The 22,994-nt window shown below is 40.1% G+C and overlaps 1 protein-coding gene across 10 annotated transcripts in view; it reads left to right on the forward strand.

The window, feature by feature from the left end:
* Window positions 1-22,994, forward strand: part of TTLL5 (tubulin tyrosine ligase like 5) — a 255,265-nt gene that overhangs the window by 113,709 nt on the left and 118,562 nt on the right. For 6 of the 10 annotated variants that reach the window (XM_072963454.1, XM_072963449.1, XM_072963453.1 and 3 more), the window contains 2 exons: window positions 1,718-1,905; window positions 20,354-20,508. In XM_072963454.1, the coding sequence (XP_072819555.1) occupies window positions 1,718-1,905; window positions 20,354-20,508 (343 nt within the window). The remainder of the gene's footprint in view (window positions 1-1,717; window positions 1,906-20,353; window positions 20,509-22,994) is intronic. The other 4 variants (XM_072963451.1, XM_031679271.2, XM_072963455.1 and 1 more) reach the window with 1 other exon arrangement.

The following is a 22,994-nucleotide window of genomic DNA, read 5'->3' on the forward strand; positions in this document are numbered from 1 at the left end:
TGCAAAACTTTAAGCTTATAGAATAGAATAAGGGAGGCTATCTTTAAGATCTTATGGTAGGAAGCAAAAGTAAGACTCAGTAAGAAAAGACAGTAGAAAAATGTCAGTAGAAAAGTAATCAGTGATAATCAGAAATGAAGCAACGTGCACAACATCATTATTAATCAGGTGAATACAAATGAAGAATATGGTGAGATTTTACACTCTTAAAAGAGGGAAGAACTAAGATACTTGACAATACTAAGTGTTGGAGGGGACGTGAATTGGCAGGAGCTGTTATATTTTGTTTGTAAAAAATTACCACTTTGGTATTATCACATAAATTTGAAAATTCACATGCCCTATGACCCAACTCCTAGCCACAAACACAAGAGAAGTTCTTCCACATGTGTACCAAGAGGTATATGCAAGAGTGTTCCCAGCTACACTGTTTATAAGAGCAATAAACTTGAAATAACCAAAATACCCATTAAAGAGCATATAGAAAAATAAGTTGCAGTGTACTTGAAAACTGGAATACCAAGCAGCACATTAAAGTTAATGAATTTCAGCTGTACTTAGAAAGGGTGAATCTTGGAAGTGTATTATTAAATAACAAAAGCAGAGTTCCAATGGTATCAATATAGTAGGATACCCTTTTTATAGAGCTCAAAAACAAGCAGAATTAACTAGAATTTTGTTAAGCAAGCATACACACACAAACACAAAAATACATAAAATAAAACTATTTTTAAAAGAAGGGCATGGTAAGGGGAGAATAGGGATGAGGAGGAGCACATGGCTTGATGCATGTTAATGTACTTGAGTTGGGTGGTCAGTTCACAGGTGTTCATTATAATATGCTTTATAACTTCTACATTATTGCAAATAATATTTTGTATATGTCAGATAATAAACATGAAAAAGGTAGATTTTTTAAAGCAGTATCACCAAATTATATATACAGAATGATTGTGCTTATAGAGACATTAATAAGACAGAAAGGAAACACAAACTGTTTCTGCTTTTCTGGATTTAAAATTTTTTTTCAATGAGGTGTGTGACTTTATTGTAGAAAAACATAGAAACCTTAATTTTTATATTAACTAATTTCTTTTTTACCGGAATTTCAGTGCTCAGAAATTACAGGATTCTCTGACATAGTTGAAAGAAGAAAATTGAAATCTGAAAGGAAAATCAATCATTTGATAATATAGAGTTATTGCTGTTTTTTTAAATACACTCAGTTTTGCTTCTCTCCCTCTTTCCTTTTTGAGCTTTGTAACAAGGATTGTGGATGATTTACAGTGGATGCCATAGACTACTGACAAGTGCAGTCACAACAAGAAAAACAATTAAAATTTTCAAGGCTATACTTTTTTATTCTAATGAATCTAATCTTAATAGATTAGTAAATTCTAGGATCAATTATTCCCCACTACATATGATGAAAATTATTTTTTTGTGAAGCATTCATAGTAACAAATGCACAGTAATAAAATGCACGTAATAAAAACAAATAAATGCATGTATCAGTTTGGTGGTAGGAAGAACTTCTAGGGTATAATATGGATTTATTTTTACTTTTGTGAACATTTGAAGATAGTTCATTGCTCCTTATGATGTCAGAGAGCCCTAGGATTCAGTAAAGTAAAGCATCTATTGGCTGTGATTTATCTGTCATCCTAAGTTGTTCAGGGCCTTTTTCCAAAGTGGGTGAAAACTTTTCTCTTTTTAGCAGGTTCATGCCATCCAAGCAAGCAGCATTCATTAGTAGCCAAAACACAAAAGGAGGGAGAAGATGGCTCTTCACATGGCAAACGGTACAACCCCAGTATGGTTACAGCTGAACTTCAGCGGCTAGCTGAGAAGCAGGCAGCAAGGCAGTATTCTCCATCCACTCACATCAGTCTCCTCACCCAGCAGGTATGGACAGTGTGGAGTGTCAAAGAGCTCTTTGGACCAATGGATAGGATTAACAACAGGGTACTCTGTTCTTCCCTGTCTTTACTAATTCCCATATGCTGATGCCTGTTGAATAAATATTCATTGGTTTCGAGCTCAAGAATGAAAGTGTTCCTCTTCAGCTTTAAAGAAAAAGTTTCTCTATAGGTATTGCAAAGTTAAGTCCGATGCTAGATATAATGTACCTATCCATAGATAAGTAGACTTGAATGTTCAGCTGTAAATATACTTTTTTTTTACATTTTTTATTGATTCATAATCATTTTACAGTGTTGTGTCAAATTCCAGTGTTCAGCACAATTTTTCACTCATTCATGGACATATACACACTCATTGTCACATTTTTTTCTCTGTGATTTATCATAACATTTTGTGTATATTTCCCTGTGCTATACAGTGTAATCTTGTTTATCTATTCTACAATTTTGAAATCCCATTCTATCCCTTCCCACCCTCTACCCCCCCCCCGTTAGCCACAAGTCTGTATTCTCTGTCCATGAGTCTATTTCTGTCCTGTATTTATGCTTTGTTTTTGTTTGTTTTTGTTTTTTAGATTCCACATATGAGCGATCTCATATGGTATTTTTCTTTCTCTTTCTGGCTTACTTCACTTAGAATGACATTCTCTAGGAGCATCCATGTTGCTGCAAATGGCATTATGTTGTCGGTTTTTATGGCTGAGTAGTATTCCATTGTTAAATATACTTTTAAAGAATCTGTAAAAATAACTTATTTCTTTGGTAAAATTTTCCAGTGAGTTTGTCTTATAAATCTTTTTACCAGAATGACATATTACGTTTTACTTTTTTTTTTTCAGACTGTACCACCTTTTATCTCATAATAGCAGGATGTCTTCTGGGCACTGATTAGTGAATTATTTCAGGGTACCCTCATCCAACACATATTATTCTCCCCATTTTACAGATGGGGGAAACTGAGGCTGAAATGAATGAAATGAATGGTGTAATCAAGGTCATCAGACAAGCTCAATGGATACCAGGATTTTGACTTTAACTTATATATATATACTTACAAGCTTACAACACAGCAAAGTTAGATGAAACTTTTAAGAACTTCAGGATTCTTTTTGCCCTTCTTGCTGATTATCCCCATGGTATTTAACTGGAAGTAAAAGCCGTCTTTTTTCCTTTTCCTTAATGCAAAACAGCATCAAAATCCTCCAAAGCAATTACTGTTATTAACTCCACAGTTGTATTTTGTGATATCCTTATCGTGTTATGTTCTTTAATCGGTGGCAACTCTAGTGATAATCAAGTCTAGAAAAAAGTGAAGCTGAAAATTACTTCAAGCTCGTGTTAAAAGTAGGCAGCACACTGCTCCCTGGTGGTGCCCTACTTCTCTGTGTAAAATTTTGGACCAAAATTTAGGGTAAGCCTTAGCTTTACTTCAGCTTCATCCCAGAGTATGAGGGTGTAATTCATTTTCAAGTCCTTACTAGTTGGAGGGGAGTACATGAGGAGGCCTAAGGTGAGTTAGAAAGTGACGAATCTTACACGGGCAGCGTTGAGACTTGAAGGGAGTGGGATAGTTAGATTTTAGTGTTAGAATGATGGGAAGAGGGAATGGAATCTCATGACCCTGGTAGAATGGGAAGGAATTTTGAGATGTGAAGTGGATATGAGGAAGGGCCAAGGCCAGTGGGCTGCTGCACTTTTTTAATTGAGTCACTGACTAGTGCTTATGTTTCCAAATTTTAATGAGCAACTAGAAGCACCAAGACATTAAGAAATTTTCTTTGCAATTACAGTAAAAAAATAAATAGCCAATATTAGTGTTTACATATTTTCACCTCCTATCATTTGGTAGATGGTAAAGTTTACCAAAATGATAGGATCCTGATCCTGCAGGAATCCAAGGTGATTGTATCCTAATTGGAAAGTCATCCCCATTCTGTCCATCTTTCTCATGGAAGAATTTCAGTGCCAGTGAATTAAAATTCCATCAGACTTCATCAGGATCTGAACTTGCCATTAGATGTCAGTCTTAACTTTTAGAGCCTTGGTAACAGAGTGGATAGTATTGTACTGAGGGAGGTGCTGTAGTTTGTCCTAAGTGCGGTGGAGCAGTGGGAAAAGGGCTGGGTTAGCCATCTAGGGACCTGCCTTCTTCTGCCACTTACTGGCTTTGTGAGCATGGGCAACTCTCTCAACTCCTGTCAACCTCAGAGTCTTTGTGGATGAGGAAAATACAACAGGGTCATGAGGATAGTATGCAAAAACCTCTTTGTAAAGTCGAAGTGCTTGGAAAAGATTATTATTTCAACCATAAAAGGCTTTCAGTAATAAATCGTTTCTAATTTGATTGGAAATAAGTTTTTGGATAAAATGCAGTGTTACCAAAATGAATGTTGTTATTGAAAAACTAAGGATATATTATTTGTATTATTTTCCCTCAGAGAAAGTAATTCCTTAATTTGGAATTCGGAAAATTATTTTATTGTTCATTTTCTAGTAAATAATAACGTGTTATAATGGCTTACTATGGGCCCTGGGACATTTGTTTGCTAGCCATTTCCTTTCATTCCTTGCTGTGTTTGAAAGAAAGTTGCCTTAGTTCCTTACTCATTGAGGCAAGTGATAAGGTATCTGTGGTTTCTGATGAGAGGTGGGCATCCAGACAGAACGTGGTGAGAGCTCTGTTCTTCCCTCTGGACTTGGGGCATGAGACCCGCAACTCAGCTCCACCAGAAACGACTTTGTATCCAGCGGTCACTTTAAATGGTTTTTATTTCCTCTTACCTGTGACTGTTTCCTTATTTTCAATTCCTATTTTGTGTTTGTGTTTTCTTTTTTCATATATCTGATAGGGGTAATGAATATTTTCTTTCCCCCTTCCTTTTTTTTTTTTTGATAAGATTGTTCTGGATATATTTATTCATCCTGTTGTTTTATTGTTTGTTAATTGATTATCTTTTTGTTTTACCTTTGCTAATCTCCTTCTTTCTGCTTTCCTTAGCTTTATTCTGTTATTTACTCTGAATTTCCTGAGTTGGGTAGTTCATTTATTTTTACTCATTCTTGTTTTTTACTATATTTAAAGCTATGAATTTTCCTCTGAGTTTTGCTTTAATTATATCCTATAAACTCTGATATATTTTTACATTGCTTTTCTGGGCAAGGTGTTGAGACCTTCCACTAAATAAGGAATGCTGATTGTAAATATTTGTGCTATTTTGTAAAACTGAATATAAAAAATTTAAAATTGGGGGGAAATCCAAAAAATCATTTTATTTTGTCTATACTTTTAGCTACTTAGCCCTTTAAAGCTTTAGCAGTAATCTGCATAAAACTTTTTATCTGAATGTATTCTTTTAATTCATTCATTCAAAGACATTTTATTACACTCTTAAGAGTGTTCCAGGCCATGGTACTAAGCCACAGGGATGATACGAGACATAGACCTTGGTGTGAAAGAACTCACAATCTGGTGCTGTTGACAGCCATGTAACACATGATAGTACTAGCCTGGAATATGCAGAGATATTTCTAGGGAATAACAAAACTGCCAAAAGGGATACCTAACCCTGTCTCTGGGTAGTGGTGGGAGCCAGATTACATTTAACTGAATCTTAAAGATAGGCGGGTGGGTGGCAGAAGAAGAGTAGGGCAGGCTCCAGAATACAGGCTAGCATGTGTGTATGTGGGGAAGCAGCAAGCTAGTGGTTGGTGGTGGTGGAGGATAGGGTGCCGGCAGGGAGCCGCTCAGATGGAAGCTGGATGAGAAGACAAGGCCTGATTCAGGGAGAGCTTTGAATGCCCTGTGAAGGAACTCACCCTTTATCTCCTAGATGACGAAGAGCCACAGAGACAAACGGGCTTTGCCTTTTAGCTGCATCACTCAGGTAGCTGGGAGGAAGATAGATTGTAGGATGAAGCAGTGTCATCTCCTTTGCCTCCCTGATCACTAGTGAAGATGCGGAGGAACAGTAAACTAGCCAAAAGAAAAGAAGCAAAGTACTCTGATGACCCAAAAATTTGATAAGAAAACTTTGAGTTACCCAGAATTTACCTTAGAGGCTAGATTCTTAGGAATTTGTGTGGCTAAAAACAGAACCTCGTTTCTCTTGTAATTACTTTTTTTTTTTTTTACCATTTCTTCTATGATTTAACTTTATTTATAGCCTAGAATAGATGAGAATATGGAACTTCCCCTGCCACACAGAGTGGCCACTATGGCCACTTCAGAAATGTCTGTACCAGCACGTGAATGCTTGAAATATAGAGATATGTGTTCTTAACATATGGTTATTGCACAAATACCTACATATTGGAACAGAGATCAGCTCAAATCTAGTTCTTTCCCATGGCACGTGAGAGGCTGGTTATCTTTTGGGACTAGGATCCTGCAGAAAGAATGTGTACACCCCTGAAAGCTGGGTTTTCCAGAAGCATCTTTTGCATGTGGCGGGGGGGAGGAGGGCTGTGGTAGCTGACAGGGGGCTGGAGTCGAGCTTGAGTGTGGGTCTCCCTATCTCTGCCATACCCAGGGCCAGGCGAAGTGTGCTTCACAGCTGCAGCACTCTGCACATGCAGACGTCACCCTTTGTGGTCGTTGCCATCAGTGAACAGAAGGATGTGGCCAAGTAGCCCAGCTCCGCGGTGAGAAGTGGGAGGCCAGGAATCAGAGGGAGCACTGGCCTTCTCTGTGCGGGCCAGTGTGAGATTTCAGGACCCGGCTATCATTAGGAGCAGCTCCAGCTCTTCCAGCCTGGGAGCTTAATCAAAGGAGTAACAGCAGACCACCCAGGCGAGGGCTCGGATACTAGCGAATGTGCTGTGTCAGGCTGTGTTCCCCCTCCAGCCAGTGCCCGGGATGTGGCCAGGCCTCCTGCAAATGTGCTGACAGATACATAGGAGGGAGGAGACACTCTTTGCTTCTCACATTTTTCATTTAGTTGGAGAGTGAAAAAGAAAACCATTCAGTTTTTTTTTGTTTTTTTCTCCTTGCCCTGGTACTTTCCTGCCTCATCCGAGAGACAGGCATACACTGACGTAGAGGATCTTTGCTTCACACCAGTTACTCACTCTCACTCACTCAGATATGAAGGAATTCCTTATCACTCCATCTGCTTCAGCAGCTGGTCTGTAATCACACTGATTTCTTCAGGGTTCAACGGAGGACCCTGAGTGAATCTCAGTTTCAGAAGTTCCAATTTGGAGGTGAAACTGGCAGATAAATTTTTGAAATGGCTGTGAATGTTCTCTAGGGTTGGGGCCAGTGGCACCCAGTTTACAATGACAATCTCGGGCATTTGGCACTGGAAACTGTCTTCTTGCCTCAGCGTATCTAGACACATTTGAACTATTGTACACCTGTGTTCTGATTTTATGGTTGTTTCTTAAGTCTGGCTCCTTTGGTTCTATATTTTTTTCTGGGTAGAAAACATTGTACTTCTTTGTGTCATGTACATGACTTTATTCCCATTTCTGGAAACAAAAAAGGATAAATAGAAAAAAGCGGAAGCTCTTGAGTTGGTGAGACCCTGTGAGTTATTTAACTTTTCTGTGCCTTGATTTTCTTCTCTGTAAAGTGGGGTAATTTTAGCATCAAGATGAATTCTCCTCCTGGATCCTTGACCTCCCTGCTCTAGGTCCTAGCTCCAGTTGATCCCGCCGAACTCCCTAGCTCTTCTATGTCTCATGAGGCCTTAAACCCCCAGTTTCCTTAGTTCTGTGGCCCACCGTGTGATTTCTGGTTCTAAAATAACCTTTCTTTATCTCTTACCATTTTGACCAACTCTCTCTCAAAGGTTGCCATTGACCTTGGAATTGCCAGCTTCAGTCAGCTGTTTTTAATCCTCATTCTCCTTTAGCACATGGCACTATTATTGACTGCCTCCTACCTGAAAACCTCCTTTTGTTTCTCCAACCCTTCAGTAATCCCTGAGAGCTCATCCTCCACTTCCCCCTGAAAAACTCGGTCTCATTTTTAACGTTTTCAAAAATACACTGGTATATAGACCTCAAATATATAAACTGGCAAACAGCAGAGTCTCTCTGATTAAAGAAGGGGGGTGATGCCTGGGCATCTGCTTCTCCCTGCTCTTGACGGGTGCCCTCCAGCAAACATCTGAATCCCAGAGTTCAGCCCAGCTTTTCTTCTCTCTGTAGTTTCCCTTTGGGTAAATTTTCTCTTCCCACATGCATCTAGTACTGTTCTGCAGATTGCTCCCAAATGTACATCTTTAGTTTGAACCCGTCTGCTGAGTGCCAGGTCCAGATTTCCAACGGCCTGATCAACATTTCCACCTAGCTATATTACTGGCATCCAAAATATTCAACATATTTTAAACATTTCAAGAATTCTCAAAAAGATAGCCAACGTATCTAAAACCTGCTTATTCTTCTCCCCCTTTTCCTCTCTGTATTAGTGACACTGCAGTTCCCCTAGAGGCTTAGGCACAGAGTCCTGATTGATCATTGTCTCTCTTGGCTTCCTCATTCTCTCTACGTCTTGTTGATTCTGACTCTTGATGTCTCTGATATGTATCTTCTCTGTTTCACTTTCACATCTACTGTCCTGCTTAAGGCCTTAATTATCTCTTGACTGGTCAGCTACAATTACCTCCTAAATGGTCTCCCAGCCATTCTCCCCTGTTCACCCTAGTCTTTGCTCTAAAGGAATCTTTTTAAATCACAAGCCTGATAATAATACTCCTCTGCTCAAGAATCTTGAGGGAGCTGCCTGTTATGTTCAATGTGAAGCCTAAGCTATTGAAGGCTATTCAAAGCCCTCATGTAGAATCTGGCTCCAGGCTACTTCTCCAGCCTGTCTCCCTTCAATCACACGTGTTTCTGTGCAGCTCACCCAGAATTTCTGTTAGCTTCTGTGCCTTAGTTTATACTGTCTTCTCGTGGGAAGTGTTTCCCAGTCACCATTCACCATATCTAACTTTATACATTTGTCCAGGCTCAGCATAGATGCCACTTCACCCATATTTGTCCAGCTCATGCTGTGTTTGTCCAGAAAGCTGTCCCCTTCAATAGACTCTGAGCTCCTTGGAGGCAGTGTCCTTTGCTGCGTCAGGACCTGACTCACGGGTAGTATTCAGTAAATGTGCTGGATTGTGAGGTACTTGATTGAGGATGGGGACCATGTCCATTTTTTCACCAATTTTTTTTCCAGCTGGGTATATATTGTGTGCACTCAATACATAATTTTTTAAATAAATGAGTGAATGAAGAATCCTCTGCTGCTCCAGCCAGAGGTCATCTTTCCATTGTCTATGCCCCTTTAGCCCTTCATTAGTCACTCTCTATAATCAATCTATTTAGCTGTTTTGTATCTCTTCTTTCCTGTTGAGTTATAAACTATGTGATGGCAGTTCTTTCTAACCCATCACCCAGCACAACAGCCTTGCCCTTGGTAGACACTTATCATATGTTTACTAAATTGAAAAGAATTTCTCTTCTCTGTTTTGTTGATTTTTATATTCCTTTTAAAAACTATTCCTTCCCTTTTTTTCATTGACAATACCACACCTGCCCTTCATAATAAAGCAGTTGACTTTGAGTGTCTACATTGTACTAGACACTGTGCTAAATAATTTATATGCACTATCTCTTTAACCTTATGAGGTAGATACTTTTTTACAGATGAAGACAATGGAAGCTGAAAGCATAAGTAACTCTGCTGAGGTCACACAAATGGCAAGTGACTGACCCGGAACTCAAACCCACGTCTCTCTGACTTCATACTCTTTCCCTCAGTGTTTTTCTGCCTCTTCCCCTTTGAATCAGGACCCTCACCTCTCATCAGAGTGCAGTGACCGAGCTTAACACTGCTGCAGAGTTGTAGCCAAGCCAGTGCTTGAGCCAGCAGAGGGAAATGAGGAATTGAATGTCCTTTGTTTTCATGGTTAGAAATGCTTCTCCAACTCCCCAAAGCAGGTTGAGAAACATGTGGCTGTGTTGAGATTATCAGTAACTTGTTGAGTGAACTCTTCATCAGATTATTTCGTAGTGAAGTCAGCTGATCCACTGAGCGGCCTTCTTAATCCCTAAAGATGCAATAATAGATCTATTCATCATGGCAGTGGCAGCTCCCATCGACTCACAAAAAAAAAAAAAAAAAAAACTCATAAATTGGAAGCACTAGAAAGGGATTTGGCCATCTTGTAAGGTTTCCCATGAATGTCTTTGGTAATTGTAGATCTAGAACTCTTTCTGGATTTTGGAATACTAAATATTTATACGTATATTACGTAAATGAGAACATTCAACAGAGAGGGAAGATATAACAAAAAGACTTAGTGCTAATGTAGCAGAACTACAGAGAGTCCTTGCTTTTCTGAATCCCTTTAAAAATTTTATCTCCTGGTGATTAGAGTGTGAATTTCTTGAGATTCATTTTATCAGTGTCCAAGCATTTACACAGAAGTTGAAGCTGCCATAGAACATGTTGATTGTTGTGGCTAATGATTTAATAACTGCTCAGGAAGTGCCCTTGAAAGTAAAAATTAGCTGTTTTAAGGATGATTCTTTTCATGCTCTTGTTTGAATATATTCTCTGATATTTCTCCAGTGATGAAAATCATGTAGTAAGTCCAAATCTGGTCCTTTGGGTTTTCATTTTCTTTTATCTCAAGTGAAATGGATCTTGACTCACTGATGTTTTTTATTCAAGGATTGCCTTTGTTCCAGCAGCATATGGTAAAACAAGTCAGGCAGAACTAGCCACAGCATTTCCCTGCTCCAAATCATTGAGAGCACCATGGTCACGGGAATGGAAATTCCATGGCAGGTTCAGCTGATCCCATCATATTCTGATGAGCCTTTTTATATGAGTGACCTGGAGAAGGTTGTTCTCAAGATGATAATGGTGTAGTTCTGAGGACAGTATGAATACAGATTTAGAAAAATGTATCTTTATATCAGTGATATGAAGTGATTCTTGATCTTTTTGGAGTCAGAGATCCCTTTGAGAATTGAATGAAGGGTATATTTTTTCTCCTGAAAAAAAAAATGTGCACTCAAACTTAGAAATGTGCATTCATTTCAAAGAGTTCATAGGTACTCCCTACTCCGTAAACTAGACTCCCTCTTGATGACCTGTGGACCCGTGGTCTCCAAGTTAAGACCTTCTGAAAACTTTTAGGTTGTGTATGGTCATTAATATCAATAATTTGGCCAGAAATGATCACTCCAAATTTGTCAGTATCTTTGCATCACACATTCTTTTCATACTTCAGCCTCCCCCGCCTCCCAGGCCATAATCTCCATGACAGCAAAGATTTTTATAATTAAAAAAAATTGTTCTATCTTCAGTGCTCAAAAGAATGCCACAGAGTAGGTGTCTGATAAATTTTTGTTGGATTAATTAAATAATCTTGTGACACCCCATCTCTAGACCTTGTCAGACAGGATGTAAGATTTTATGGACCGTGGTATAATGAGGAGATTGAGCCATGCCAGTGTTGTAAGCTGCATTGGGAATGCTGTGCCATGCATTTGCTCATGTGTTAAGCTATTTAAGTAAGTCTTTAATGTTGAATTTCCATCTCCATTTTGATAAATGACATCCATGAAATTTGCAGACAGCCTTAGTGAACCTCAGGTTCCCTAAGTGAATCTCAAATAGGGTGTTAGCCTTGCAGTTCCAGTGCCAAGAAGAAACAAATATTGTGTATTCACTGTGGAACAATGAACAAGGAACAGAATCTGTATGTCTAAGCTATTATTTCACCTGTTTGAGAATCTTGCTCAAGGCTTCAAAACCAGACAGAAATCACCTCTCAAATTATGCAAGGCAGTATAGCAAGAGCAACAACTTACCTCTCACTCTAGTCACTGATTATTTCATTTCCCCTTATTCCAAAGCAGACCTTCCCTTGCGGTATCTGCAAAAAGAGATCCTTTGGAACCTTTAATTTCCTTGCTGTCTTTCCAGTGACATTGATCACTCTTCTCCTCATTGGTGAACCTGGCTGCTAGATGGAGGGGTGTGTGTGTGTGTGTATTTCAGACTAGAAGAGACCCACTTCATTTATATAAATGTTTTTGTGCCTACTGGATAAACTCTGGGGATGCAACAGGGAACAAGATACACTCCCTGTCCTAAAGGAGCATGTAATTTGTGGGGCAGGATAGGTGAATAAACCTGTGATTATCATACAGTACAGAACATGGCATGAAGCTCAGCTCTACCATTGTGCCCTGGAAACAGTGTAATGGCAGGGATCCTTTACAGCTGAGGGAAACCTTTGAAAAATAAATCCGACATTGAGAAGTACAGCATGAGGTGGTGGCAACAAGATTTCAGGATCCTACTGTGCTGAAGTGGCTTGAAAGACCTTCCTAGGACCATTGATAAAACACCAACGAAGCTTCTGACTTTTCAATTTCCAGATCGTAGATGATTCCTGCCTCTCCTGGCATAGCTGTATCTGTGTTGGTCAGTTGCGTTTTCCCAAGCAGCAATTACAACCCTTGGTACTGTGTTAAGAAGGGTAAAAGTCGTATGAAAATCTGTAAGCCCCAGTCCAAGAAGGGTTTTTGCCACTACATTTGTAGATAAACCATAACTATAGAAATGTGGAATCCCAGCGTCTGCTGTGAGTGGAGAGTATCTTGTCTTTAAGGGACTGACAGCACGTGATACACCAAGGTAGATGCTCGTTAATGTGGATCTGGTGGAGGACTGGCGTCTTATTTTTTTTTCATTAACTTGTGTTGTCTTTTCAGATATCTACTAAAACCTCACCACTCTTAAGTGTCACTTTGTGGGTTTTGTCGTTCCATGGCGGAACTAGAAGTTACTGCACATGTGGCCATTAAACACTAATTGAGAGAGATCTGTGATCGGAATCTGGATTCCGTAGTCACTTCCTTGAGGTTCAGAAAATACCCAGAGAGTCCAAAGCTTCTCTTAATTACTGAAGATTTTTGGCTCCACACTTCTGTGTGGAATTCCTGACTTTGGTGATTTGGGCTTCTTTTACCGACCAAACCTAAGGCCTAAGACAGAAGCCACCTAGTCAGCCTTCTGAGCATCTTCCCCTCAGGCCCACCCCCTAATCTTGATCCTCAGACTATTTTACTGTTGAAAAGAGGCATGGAAAAATAAGTCTAAGGAAAGGCACATTTTTCCATAAGGCTCTAGAATAAAGCTGGCCTCAGATGCCCATTCTTTGACCTCCCCTTCTTGAATGACAGGCTTCACCATCTTGCCTTAAGAGCTGCTTGGGAAGATATAATCCAAAAGAGGGCTGATCCAAAAAGAAAACGTGAGCAATGAACAAGAGCTTTTATCATCATATTACAAACACTGATCTCCAGTTCCCAGGCCCAGCACCCTGCCTCAGCCTTGGAGTGGGGGAGAAGGGTGAGGAGAAACCAGCAGTAATGTGCCCTGCACCCCAGCCTTATCATCTCTCACTTGACTGTTGTGACTCTTAACTGGGCTGAACTTTCCTTATTAGCACCTTTTATCCCATCCCACAAAACAGCACTACGTTGACCTGCCGCCACCACAGATCTGACAGAGCACTGCCCTGGGAGAACCCTTGAGCCAGCTTCCTGCTGACTATTAGAGGAAGAGCAGACTCTCTGGCATTCAGGGACCTCACCAAGATGTTCTTCTGTCTGTTCCTGCCATTTATTAGTCTAAGCCTTAGCCAGAGTAGAGTGCTTTCTGTTTCTCATTCTTCCTGCTTAATCTGTCTCTGCATTTTAACTCCTGCTTTTTCTTTTCATGTAGGAACCACCACCACTCCACCACCCCCTCACCAGTCCTCCTACCTATCCTTTTAGGACCAGTTCAAAAGCCTTCTTTGAATTTCCCTAGTGCTTTTACTATGGCAGTTGTCACATTCTGGAGGCCTTTAATACTGCTCTTTGTCTAGGTGTCTTGTCTCACTTACTAGATGACCAATTCCTTCGTGGCTTGAGGGCAAGGCCACCTTTTAATCTGTATATACCTATACTCCTAGGCCCTCCCCCAAGGCCTTGCCTACGATGGTCAGTACAGTGAATATTTATTGAATTATCTTTGAGTTTTGAGCATCCCAGACTGTAGCATTTCTAGAGCATGCCAGTAGAGCAGCAGTGATCTGGTGGGGCCTCTTTGGATACCAAAAGGTTATGTATCTGGGTGGGTGGTGGGTGCATTCTGGGGAGCCATCAGGGCAATACCGTCATATTTTAATTATAGCACTGTTCAGCAGCACTACTTTTAGCAAACAGCAGTAACAAGCAGTAACACTTGGGCGGGCTGGCCGCCGGAAATTGGCCTCCCTCTCTGTTTCTCCTACCCCCTTTTTCAATCCATCACCTGTATTTATTCCCGCTGTAATTTAAACACCTGTCTAGATGGAATGTGTGCAATGTGTCCCTACCCCACACATTCAGATATTTGCTCACCTGCCTTATTCGGAAGGTTGGCTCTAAAATAAACAGTGTTTTGGTACTAAAAGAAAAAATGCACTGAGGTCACCGTGGCAATGGACATGAGGAAGGAGATGGGAATGGAACCTCTGAATAAGCTGCTCCGGGAGAGTGAGGGCAGAGGAAGAGGAGGAGGAGGAGGGAGAGGAGGAGAGCAAAGGGTGAAGTGTCTGCCAGCAGGCCCTAGGGCTTAGGCAGTGGGACAGTCCCTCCCGTGACTAGGTTTTTCCCAAGGCAGTCACACAGCCAACCAGCTAGAGAAAGGCAGGAGTGGAAGAATATTTAACAAGGTTAAATATTGTTTTGAGGCTTAAAGGTCTTGGTTTATTTTTAATGACCACTGTTCCTCGTGGCAGCAAAATAAGTAGACTTGAAATTTGCTGAAGCTTGTTCTAAATCGCTTTATCCACTTTTGCATCCTTGGCCAATTTCACGATTACTCATATTAATGTTTGAGCATCCAAAGGGCAATGAGAAATAGTAAAACCTCAAAGTTCCTGATAGAATTTTTTCGCTACTCTTTCCCTTTGGTCATTTTACGTCTTGCTTCTCACTCCATCAGGGCATTTCTGCTGGTTTTGGGATGATCCCCTGAGCTTTATGGAGGAGAAGCACTGAATGGTTCCGCTTTTCTGTTCTTTCTTTTCCTTTTCTACTATGCCCTGTAACAAGTGCTTCTCAAACTTTAAGATGCATGTGAATTACCTGTGGATCTTGTCAAATGCGTATTTCTGTTCCCTGGGGCTGAGGCTGGGCTGAGGCTGCATTTTTAACAAGCTCCCAGGTAATGCAGGTGCTGCTGGGTCCACAGATGGAATTGTAAATTCCGGGTTCAGTGGTACAAGGCAGTGGGAATAACACAAGAGTTAAAAACTACAAGATTGGAGATTTCTGAGTCAGGCAGACTGGGAATTGAAACTAGGGGCTGACATGTAACAGTTATTTGTTCCTGAGCAAGTTATTTTACCTCTCAACCTCAATCTCCTTATCTATAGATGAGGGCAATAATTGTACCTAACTGAACTTAGAACAATGCCTGGCAAAAGCAAAGTTTTCATTAAATTTAGCCATAATATAGCCATAATAGCCATCATTAGTGCTAATATGACTTTGTTGTTATTATTACTGTTATTGTAGTGAAAACTGAAAGGTTTCCTATTTGCATAAAAATTGATTATGGAAGAACATTTTAGAGGTCCAAACAGAGTCTTACAAGGTTCTTATAGGCATGTACTGTCTTTTGCACATAAAGATGTTGATATCTATTATCAGTAAGGTATATTCTTTGAGTCATAGTTTCAATAATTAAAATGGCTTTTAGTTAACTATCCCATCAGGCTTCCAGACCCCTTTGAGACCAGTGGCATCAGTTCACGAGTTGGCTAGCCTAGATTTACTACCATAGTCTCTGCTTATTAGCCCAGAGAAGCCAGCTGGCCCGATGGCCACAGCCTCTACCTGAACAGCCTAATACTCCTAACTAAAACAGTGAGCCCCTGTTTTGTGACTAGTGCTCTGTCTATGTGCTGTGAGCCTGTCTTTTAAAAAAAAAATTCTTTAGCAGTGAAATGTTAATCATAAGCATTGTTGCAAATCGGGTGTAGATAAATGCCATTTTCCACTTTCTCTTCATCTGATCAAAGCTGGTTTTATTACATTATCTGGAGAAAGGTAGATGGACAGAGAAGCAGATGCAGCCTGGTGACAGCAATATTCATCATCCTCTCTTGTTGAGGAAGAAACCTGCAGGTGTGAACTCTAATTGGCTTGTAACGTTTCTTAATGTCTGTCCAGTGCTGGGAGATTATCCCTGCCCTTTGGTCTGCTCTGGTCATGACAAGTTTCTACTAGGGCCAAAACTGACGCTTGGATCCACTTTAGTTCAGTGACTTTTTCTACCTATTCTAGAAAAAAACCAAGAAGCTGAAAGGAAGGACAAGAGGCTTTCTTAATTCATTTAATCTAGAGACAATTTGCTTGGACTGAGCTTTAGCCAGGCGTGAATCTGTACATGTAAGATTCAGCACATTCTGGTCAAACCCTCTAGAGCTGTGCTGTACTGTAAGGTGGCCTCTACCTGCATATGGCTTTTTAAATTTAAGTCATATAAGGTTTAAGATCCAGTTCCTCAGTCACACTTCACGTGCACAAGGGCCACATGTGGCTTGTGGCTGCTCTACTGGACAGTGCAGATCATAGAACCTCTCCTTCACAGTACCTTCTACTGGGTAGCACTGTTCTAGAACAGGGATTGAAAATAGGTCATCTCCCCTGTCAGTCTGACTGGATTGGTGATGGCTACCTGGGGAAATCTGTAAAGAAGACTCTGAGACCATGTCTAAGTGAGCCCCAGGTTGTTTGGTAACTTTTTAGCAGTGTACGTCCTGGGAAGGCAGAGCTTGGTGCAGTGGAGGTGGTTGTGGCATAAGCACTGAGTGTGACAAAACCATAGAAGCAGGAATAGACTATTTAGAGGGGCAGATTGTTATGGTTTGATAGAGACAGATTTTTGTTTTTTAAAGCAGGAATTCTTTGGAAAGAAAGATGAGAAGCTTTAAAAAGTTTTCATATTCCTTATATAATCTCGCATTTAAGTAGTGGTAATTTTTGCTATTTTTCTTAAAATTAAGGATGCTTTGCTTTTGTGTAGCAGTAAATCATAATGGCTACCAATTCTTGGTTTATCCATGAAACGCAGAATGGATGTTCCATGAAAAAACAAAATCTTCCAAGAGTCCCAAAATTAGTTTTATGTTCATGCCGTCTTTTACTAAACCTGCTAAGAAACAAAACTGAATGAGGATGGTTGTTTGGGGCTTTTTTTTTTTTTTTGCTATACTTCTTTAATATTCTCTGGTGAAGGGTAACAAGTAGGAAATAAAACTTTAGGGAAGGAAGAAAAAGCTGGTATAGTTTGGTGTAATTGATCCCTGTCTTACCACTGTTTCCAGAATTTGAGGTATGTATCTGATCATATTTTTAAAAATACCTAGTAATTAAGAGTAACTAGGACTATTTCACTATTAGTTCCAAAGCTAGAAAATGAATTTTAAAACAAGAGAACCAGTCCTGCAACTGTTACATGACCTTGGGCAAATTACTTACATTAACCTCTCTAAGCCTTAGTTTCTCTGTCTCTGAAAGGAGCATCACAGTATCTACATCCATGAGCAATGGGGAAGGAGGAAGTGAGATAGAAAACATCGCTTATTTATGAGTGCCTGACGGCGCTACTGTAAGGGCTCAAACGTTAAACCACATTTTCTGGAAAACACATACCACATGCACTTGAAGGAGAACATTCTCCGTTCTAATTGTGGCCCTGCTGCTTAGTGGGCGTGTTGCTTTTGTCTAATTGTTTACTGTCTCTGGACTTTAATTTCCTCTTTTGTAAAATGGGAGTAACAATAGAACCTACTTCAAAGGCTTGCTCAGGTTTAGGTGAGATAATGCATATCAAGAAAATGCAAGGCCATGTAAGCCCATGGCACATAGTGAGCATTCAGTAAGTGTGAGCAATTATGATGAAAATGATGACATTTAAATTAAGGGCAGCCTTCCTAAAAGAGAGATGTACCAAATCTGGTATCTCTTCTCCTCCCCATTCACTAATCTCCAAGCTATACAGTTTCTACTAAACATGGTAAAGTATGTACATTTATTTTATTGCTGTTCCACTATAAATTATTAATAAGCCTCTTTTATTAGGTTTTTGGCACAAGTGACTGAGGCAGTCATTGGAGAAGCTGTTATTTATCATAAAGACCTTTCTCTCTTTGTAGTATTTTTATAAGCTGCAAGTGCATGTCTAATTTGAAAAGCCTAGTCTTTAAGGCTAATGGTCTGGGCAGGAACGAGGAAGGCTCAGTGTTGGGGCAGGAGTGAGTTCAGTCCTGCAGGGAGTCTGTTTGATTGAGAACCTGACCTGTGTTGCCTCTAGTTAGGGCAGGAAGAAGGCTGAGGCTTTTCAGAGGCACTAGGGACCAGAGAGCACTGCCGTCACATGCCACAGTGTCATCCCCGCCCTTTTGTCAGTGTGGTCTTCTCCCCTGGTGGCAGCAGAAGAGGGTCAGAAGTGAGAAGCCAAGGTTGGCTCCTGAGGCTTCCTCTGAAGATGGGCCAACACTGGAGGGTGCAGCCGATTGTCTGTAAGCCAGCCTCCACAGACACCAGCAATCACTCCTGACCTATGGAAATAACTTTGGTCCCAAGAGAAATATTTGGGTCTTTTGGTGTGAAGACACAGTCCTGGGCTATTGTCACTTACTGAATTCTGAACTAGGAATGAAGCCCTATACTCACACTGTTGCTAAAAATGACTTATTTTCTTATTTTTTAAAAATCCAGAATTCTCCCATTTATAAATATCAAAATTGTTAGGTTTATGGGACACTTTGTAGGAGAACACTTTTCTAGGAATTTACATCTGCTCGCGTCCTAGTGTCTCCCACTCAGCACCCTGCATGCAGCTTTGAGTCCCTGCCTCTTTTCAGCATCCCCTGTCCATCTTATTTGAAATGCTTCTCAAATCATTCTTTCTTTTCTAATTCCACTCTCACTACCCAGGTTTTAAGCTTATCACCTAACATCTATATTTCTCATAATAACTTGCATTTTTTCTTTTGGATTATAAAAGTAACACGTGCCCTTTAGGAGTGTGTATCTGTGAGTGCATGTGTTTAAGGACATTTGGATCTGTTCTCTGTACAGTTTCATACTGTGTGTTTTTTTTTAACTTGAGATGCCAGCATGTTCCTGTATCATTAAGTATCTTCAAAAATACTCTGATGGATACATAATATCTCCTTATATGTTTAGAGCAAAATTTATTTAACAGTAAATCCTGTTAGCCATTTAGATCTCCTTTTTCAATGTTAAAATCAATGTTTGTTTTCAAAAATCTGTTCATAGTATAGTATAATGAATAAGAACACGGGCTTTAGAGTTCTGAAGACCATGGTTCAGACCCGAGATCTGCCATTTTTCCTAGGCCTCAGTTTCTTTCTGTGTAAAATGGGGATTATAATAGTACTTACCAATAGAATTATGACAGTTTGAATGAGATGCATCTGGTGTACTCATTTACACAGAGCTTGGCACATTGTAAGTTCTGCTAAATAGTAACTGCTCTCATAATACTCACCTCATTAATCATCTGCAGTTGTTTTGCAGTGTAGTTCCTAGAAGTTAGATTGCAGATATCAGCATTTGATACTTTTAATAATATACTGCTGAATCTGTTTGTAAAAAGATTCTATTTGCCAAATAGATTTGGCAATATATTATTAAAAGTATTAAACGTACACTGTTTATGTGACATATTATTATTTAAACAGTGTAGGTACTTATCGAATATCACCCTTTGCCATTATTACGTACTATATTTTTTATTATTGTTGTATATCAGTGGTAACACACAAAAGTGTTAGAATTTACATTTCTTTGGCAGTGGAAGTGACTAGATTTAAATGTTTAATTGGCTAATCATATTCCTTTTCTGTAAATTGTTTCTTAAAGTCAGGGCCCATTTTTCTATTGCCTATGCATCTTTTTTCTAAATCAGTGAGTTCTTCTTCTTATTAACGACTTAAATTTATTGAACATTGGAACTTTCATATTAGGAAACAAGGGTCAAGAAGACTAAGTAGTTTGCCTAATTCTCAGAACCTTGCCAGGCACAAAGTAAATGCTTAGTAAAATCCTTGCTTTTTTTTTTGTTATTAATCTTTGTATTTCACAGCACCTAGAATAGTATGGTGTTTTGCACATACTAGGAGCAGAATAAATACTTGTTAACTTATATTGACACCAGCCAGCCTCACTTCTGCTCTTGGATGTGCACAGAAGCCAGCCTTTAATGGGTGCCTTTGTCATTTGTCATAGCCACTGTTTAAGCTCAGATGAGTCAGCATCTCCTGGACACTGCTTGATTATCCCCATATTCTTTTAATGATACTTTTCTAAAACTCTGTAAAATCAGGTTATTTCCGTCACTTCATTTCTAGGTAACAAACCTGAATTTGGCAAGTGGCGGCATAAACAGAAGCAGTGCTTCAACTCCCCCTACCCTTCGGCCTGTCATCAGTCCTAGTGGCCCAACGTGGTCAATACAGCCAGACCCCCAGGCTCCTGAGAGCTACTCCACCCCTCCTGGAAGCAGGTAGGTGAAGGCCACGGAGCCAGCATTTGGGTCACCCAGGGACAGCCTGGGTCCTACGCAAGCCATTCTTATGTGGGTCCCCGCACAAGCACCAGTAAGACAGGTGCCTTTCCCCACCCATGTCCACCTTCTGGTGCTTGAACACAGGGCCTCACTTTACTGGTAAGGCAGTTTGTGGGCAAATCAAATGAAAAGGAAAGTTCTGATACAGCTCAGCAATTTCACTTCTGGGTGAAAGAGCAAGAATTTTTACTATGTTTAATCCTTGCCTGTAGTCAACATTTTCTTCCTTTCTTTGTTTTTTTTTTTAAATATATTTTTATTGAAGTATAGTCAGTTTACAGTATTGTGTCAGTTTCTGGTGTACAGCACAATACTTCCATCATATAGGAACATACGTATCTTTGTTTTCATATTCTTTTTAACCATAAGTTACTACAAGATATTGAATATAGTTCCCTGTGCTGTACAGTATAAACTTGTTGTTTATCTATTTTATATATAGTAGTTAGTATCTGCAAATCTTGAACTCCCTATTTATCCCTTCCCACCCCCTTCATGTATTGACTTTTGACATTTTCTCCTCATCTCCTAATTCTTTTTTATACCTTCTGCTACATTGTGTTACAGTAACTTTGGACCCTTTCCTTTAGAGGGACATGCTTGTTTTTTATGTTTTCATGTAAGGTTATCTAATTTAACTCAAACAGCCTCTCTGGACACTGTTCATTTGGGAGGTGGGAAGGCAATTCCCTTTACGTAGTTAAGCAAAGCGGCAGAGGATAAAATCCAAATAGATTCTGCCCGTAAAGTAAGCAACCTCTGACTTAAAGAAGAGACCACAGTATTGAATTCTAGTCTCGATTTAAATTTTAAGTCCTCTGTGTAAAAATCCTAAGAAGAAATCAATTCCCAGTGCATCTTGCTTTAGTGGCTATTAATAAATATGGGTTTGATTGCATCAGTCCCGGAGTCTAATGAGCTAGAGAGGAGTGTGACTGTTACAGTGAAGCATTCTGACCAGCTGAGATATTGTCCCCTCCAATGAAGAAGCTCTCCCACAGGTCTCACCAGGTCCCCACCCCCGGGCCAACACTTCCAGCCTCTGCCAGCCAGCCGTCTCTCAGGATGCTGCCTTGTCCTGAGGTCAAAAGGGGTGAACGAAGGCTTGAGCATGGAGGAAATACCTAATTGTTGTTAAAGTATCTGTTGGTGTTAGAATGATTACTTAAGGAGCTAATTTGGGAAGCAGAGAGTCTGCCCAGGAAGCAGCATAAACACAGGCACATTACATCATGCTCTGGTACAGTGTCCTTCATACCAGTGATCATGGTGGTCAGGGGTGAAAAGAATCATCTCAGTGAAGAATTATGAAGAGCTGAAGACCAAGAGGCAGGGCTTTTTAAGACAGGACATCCTCCCACGCAATTCTCTTCACAGGAGAAGTCTGTCCTTTAGTGATTTACAGTTACAGAGTAACCGCATTCCTAAAACATAAGTCGTAAAAAAAAAGAAATTCTGTTTATACCACAGAGCTTTATCTTCCATATAAAATATTTCCAAATATTCCATTTTCATTTACAATCAGAGCCTTGTTTCTATGGAAAACATTTTCACTGCAATCTTGGCTATATTATCTATATGACAAGGCTACAGCCGTTTTCCATGCTATAAACAAAATGTCAAAACTACATACTCTGGAGAAATAGAGTTTTAGCATTTTTTTATGCTTATGGGTGGAATAAAAATTATGGCTGGGTTTAGAGTCTTCTCTTGGTAGCACCTGTTAATGCTGAGACACAAAAAGATGAAGGAATTGGTCAAAGTCAGAGGCAGGACCCAGGTCCCACACTGTGAGTGGCCTTCTCCCAGCCGGACTGTGCTCATGAGCTGGCACATGGTGCTTTCGACTTCAGAACCGTTGGCACCAGACAGTAGCCCCCACAGAGTCCCCTGGTCTCTCCTGTTTTGGGTTAGTTGTCCCCACAATGGCCCTCTCTTCACCTGCTCTTCCAGCTTTAGGGCCAGTCTTCAGGCCCCATCCCAGTCCAGGGTAGCCCTGGAAAATCTTCTGCCCCCATATAACCTCTGGTTGCCAGGCCAGCCTGGAAGCTCAGCTTGGGAGTTCCTGTTCCATGTGGAATTCCCAGAGATACCTACCCTAAAGCAGCCCTAAGTGATTTCTCAGAGGTCCTTACAGAACCAGCTATGATGTGGGCCCCAGCCAGACCTCCAGCAGGCATTCTGCACAGTTCTGTACCCCAGTTTCTCTATTTACCTGCTAAGTCACTGTTTTGTGGGTATTTATTTAGTCTCTTACTGTTCCTTCCTCAGAAGTAAGGGTGACTAAGTTTAGTGAATAAGGGATTAGTAGCTTAGAGATGTGACTTTCATTACTGGTTTTTGACACTAACTGACCCTAAACTATTAATTTAATCTTTTTATTGGGTCAGCATACTCACATATAAACTGGCCTGTTTTGAGAG

Source organism: Vicugna pacos, chromosome 6 (genome assembly GCF_048564905.1).
Source record: "Vicugna pacos chromosome 6, VicPac4, whole genome shotgun sequence".
NCBI classification, from domain to species: Eukaryota; Metazoa; Chordata; class Mammalia; order Artiodactyla; family Camelidae; genus Vicugna; species Vicugna pacos.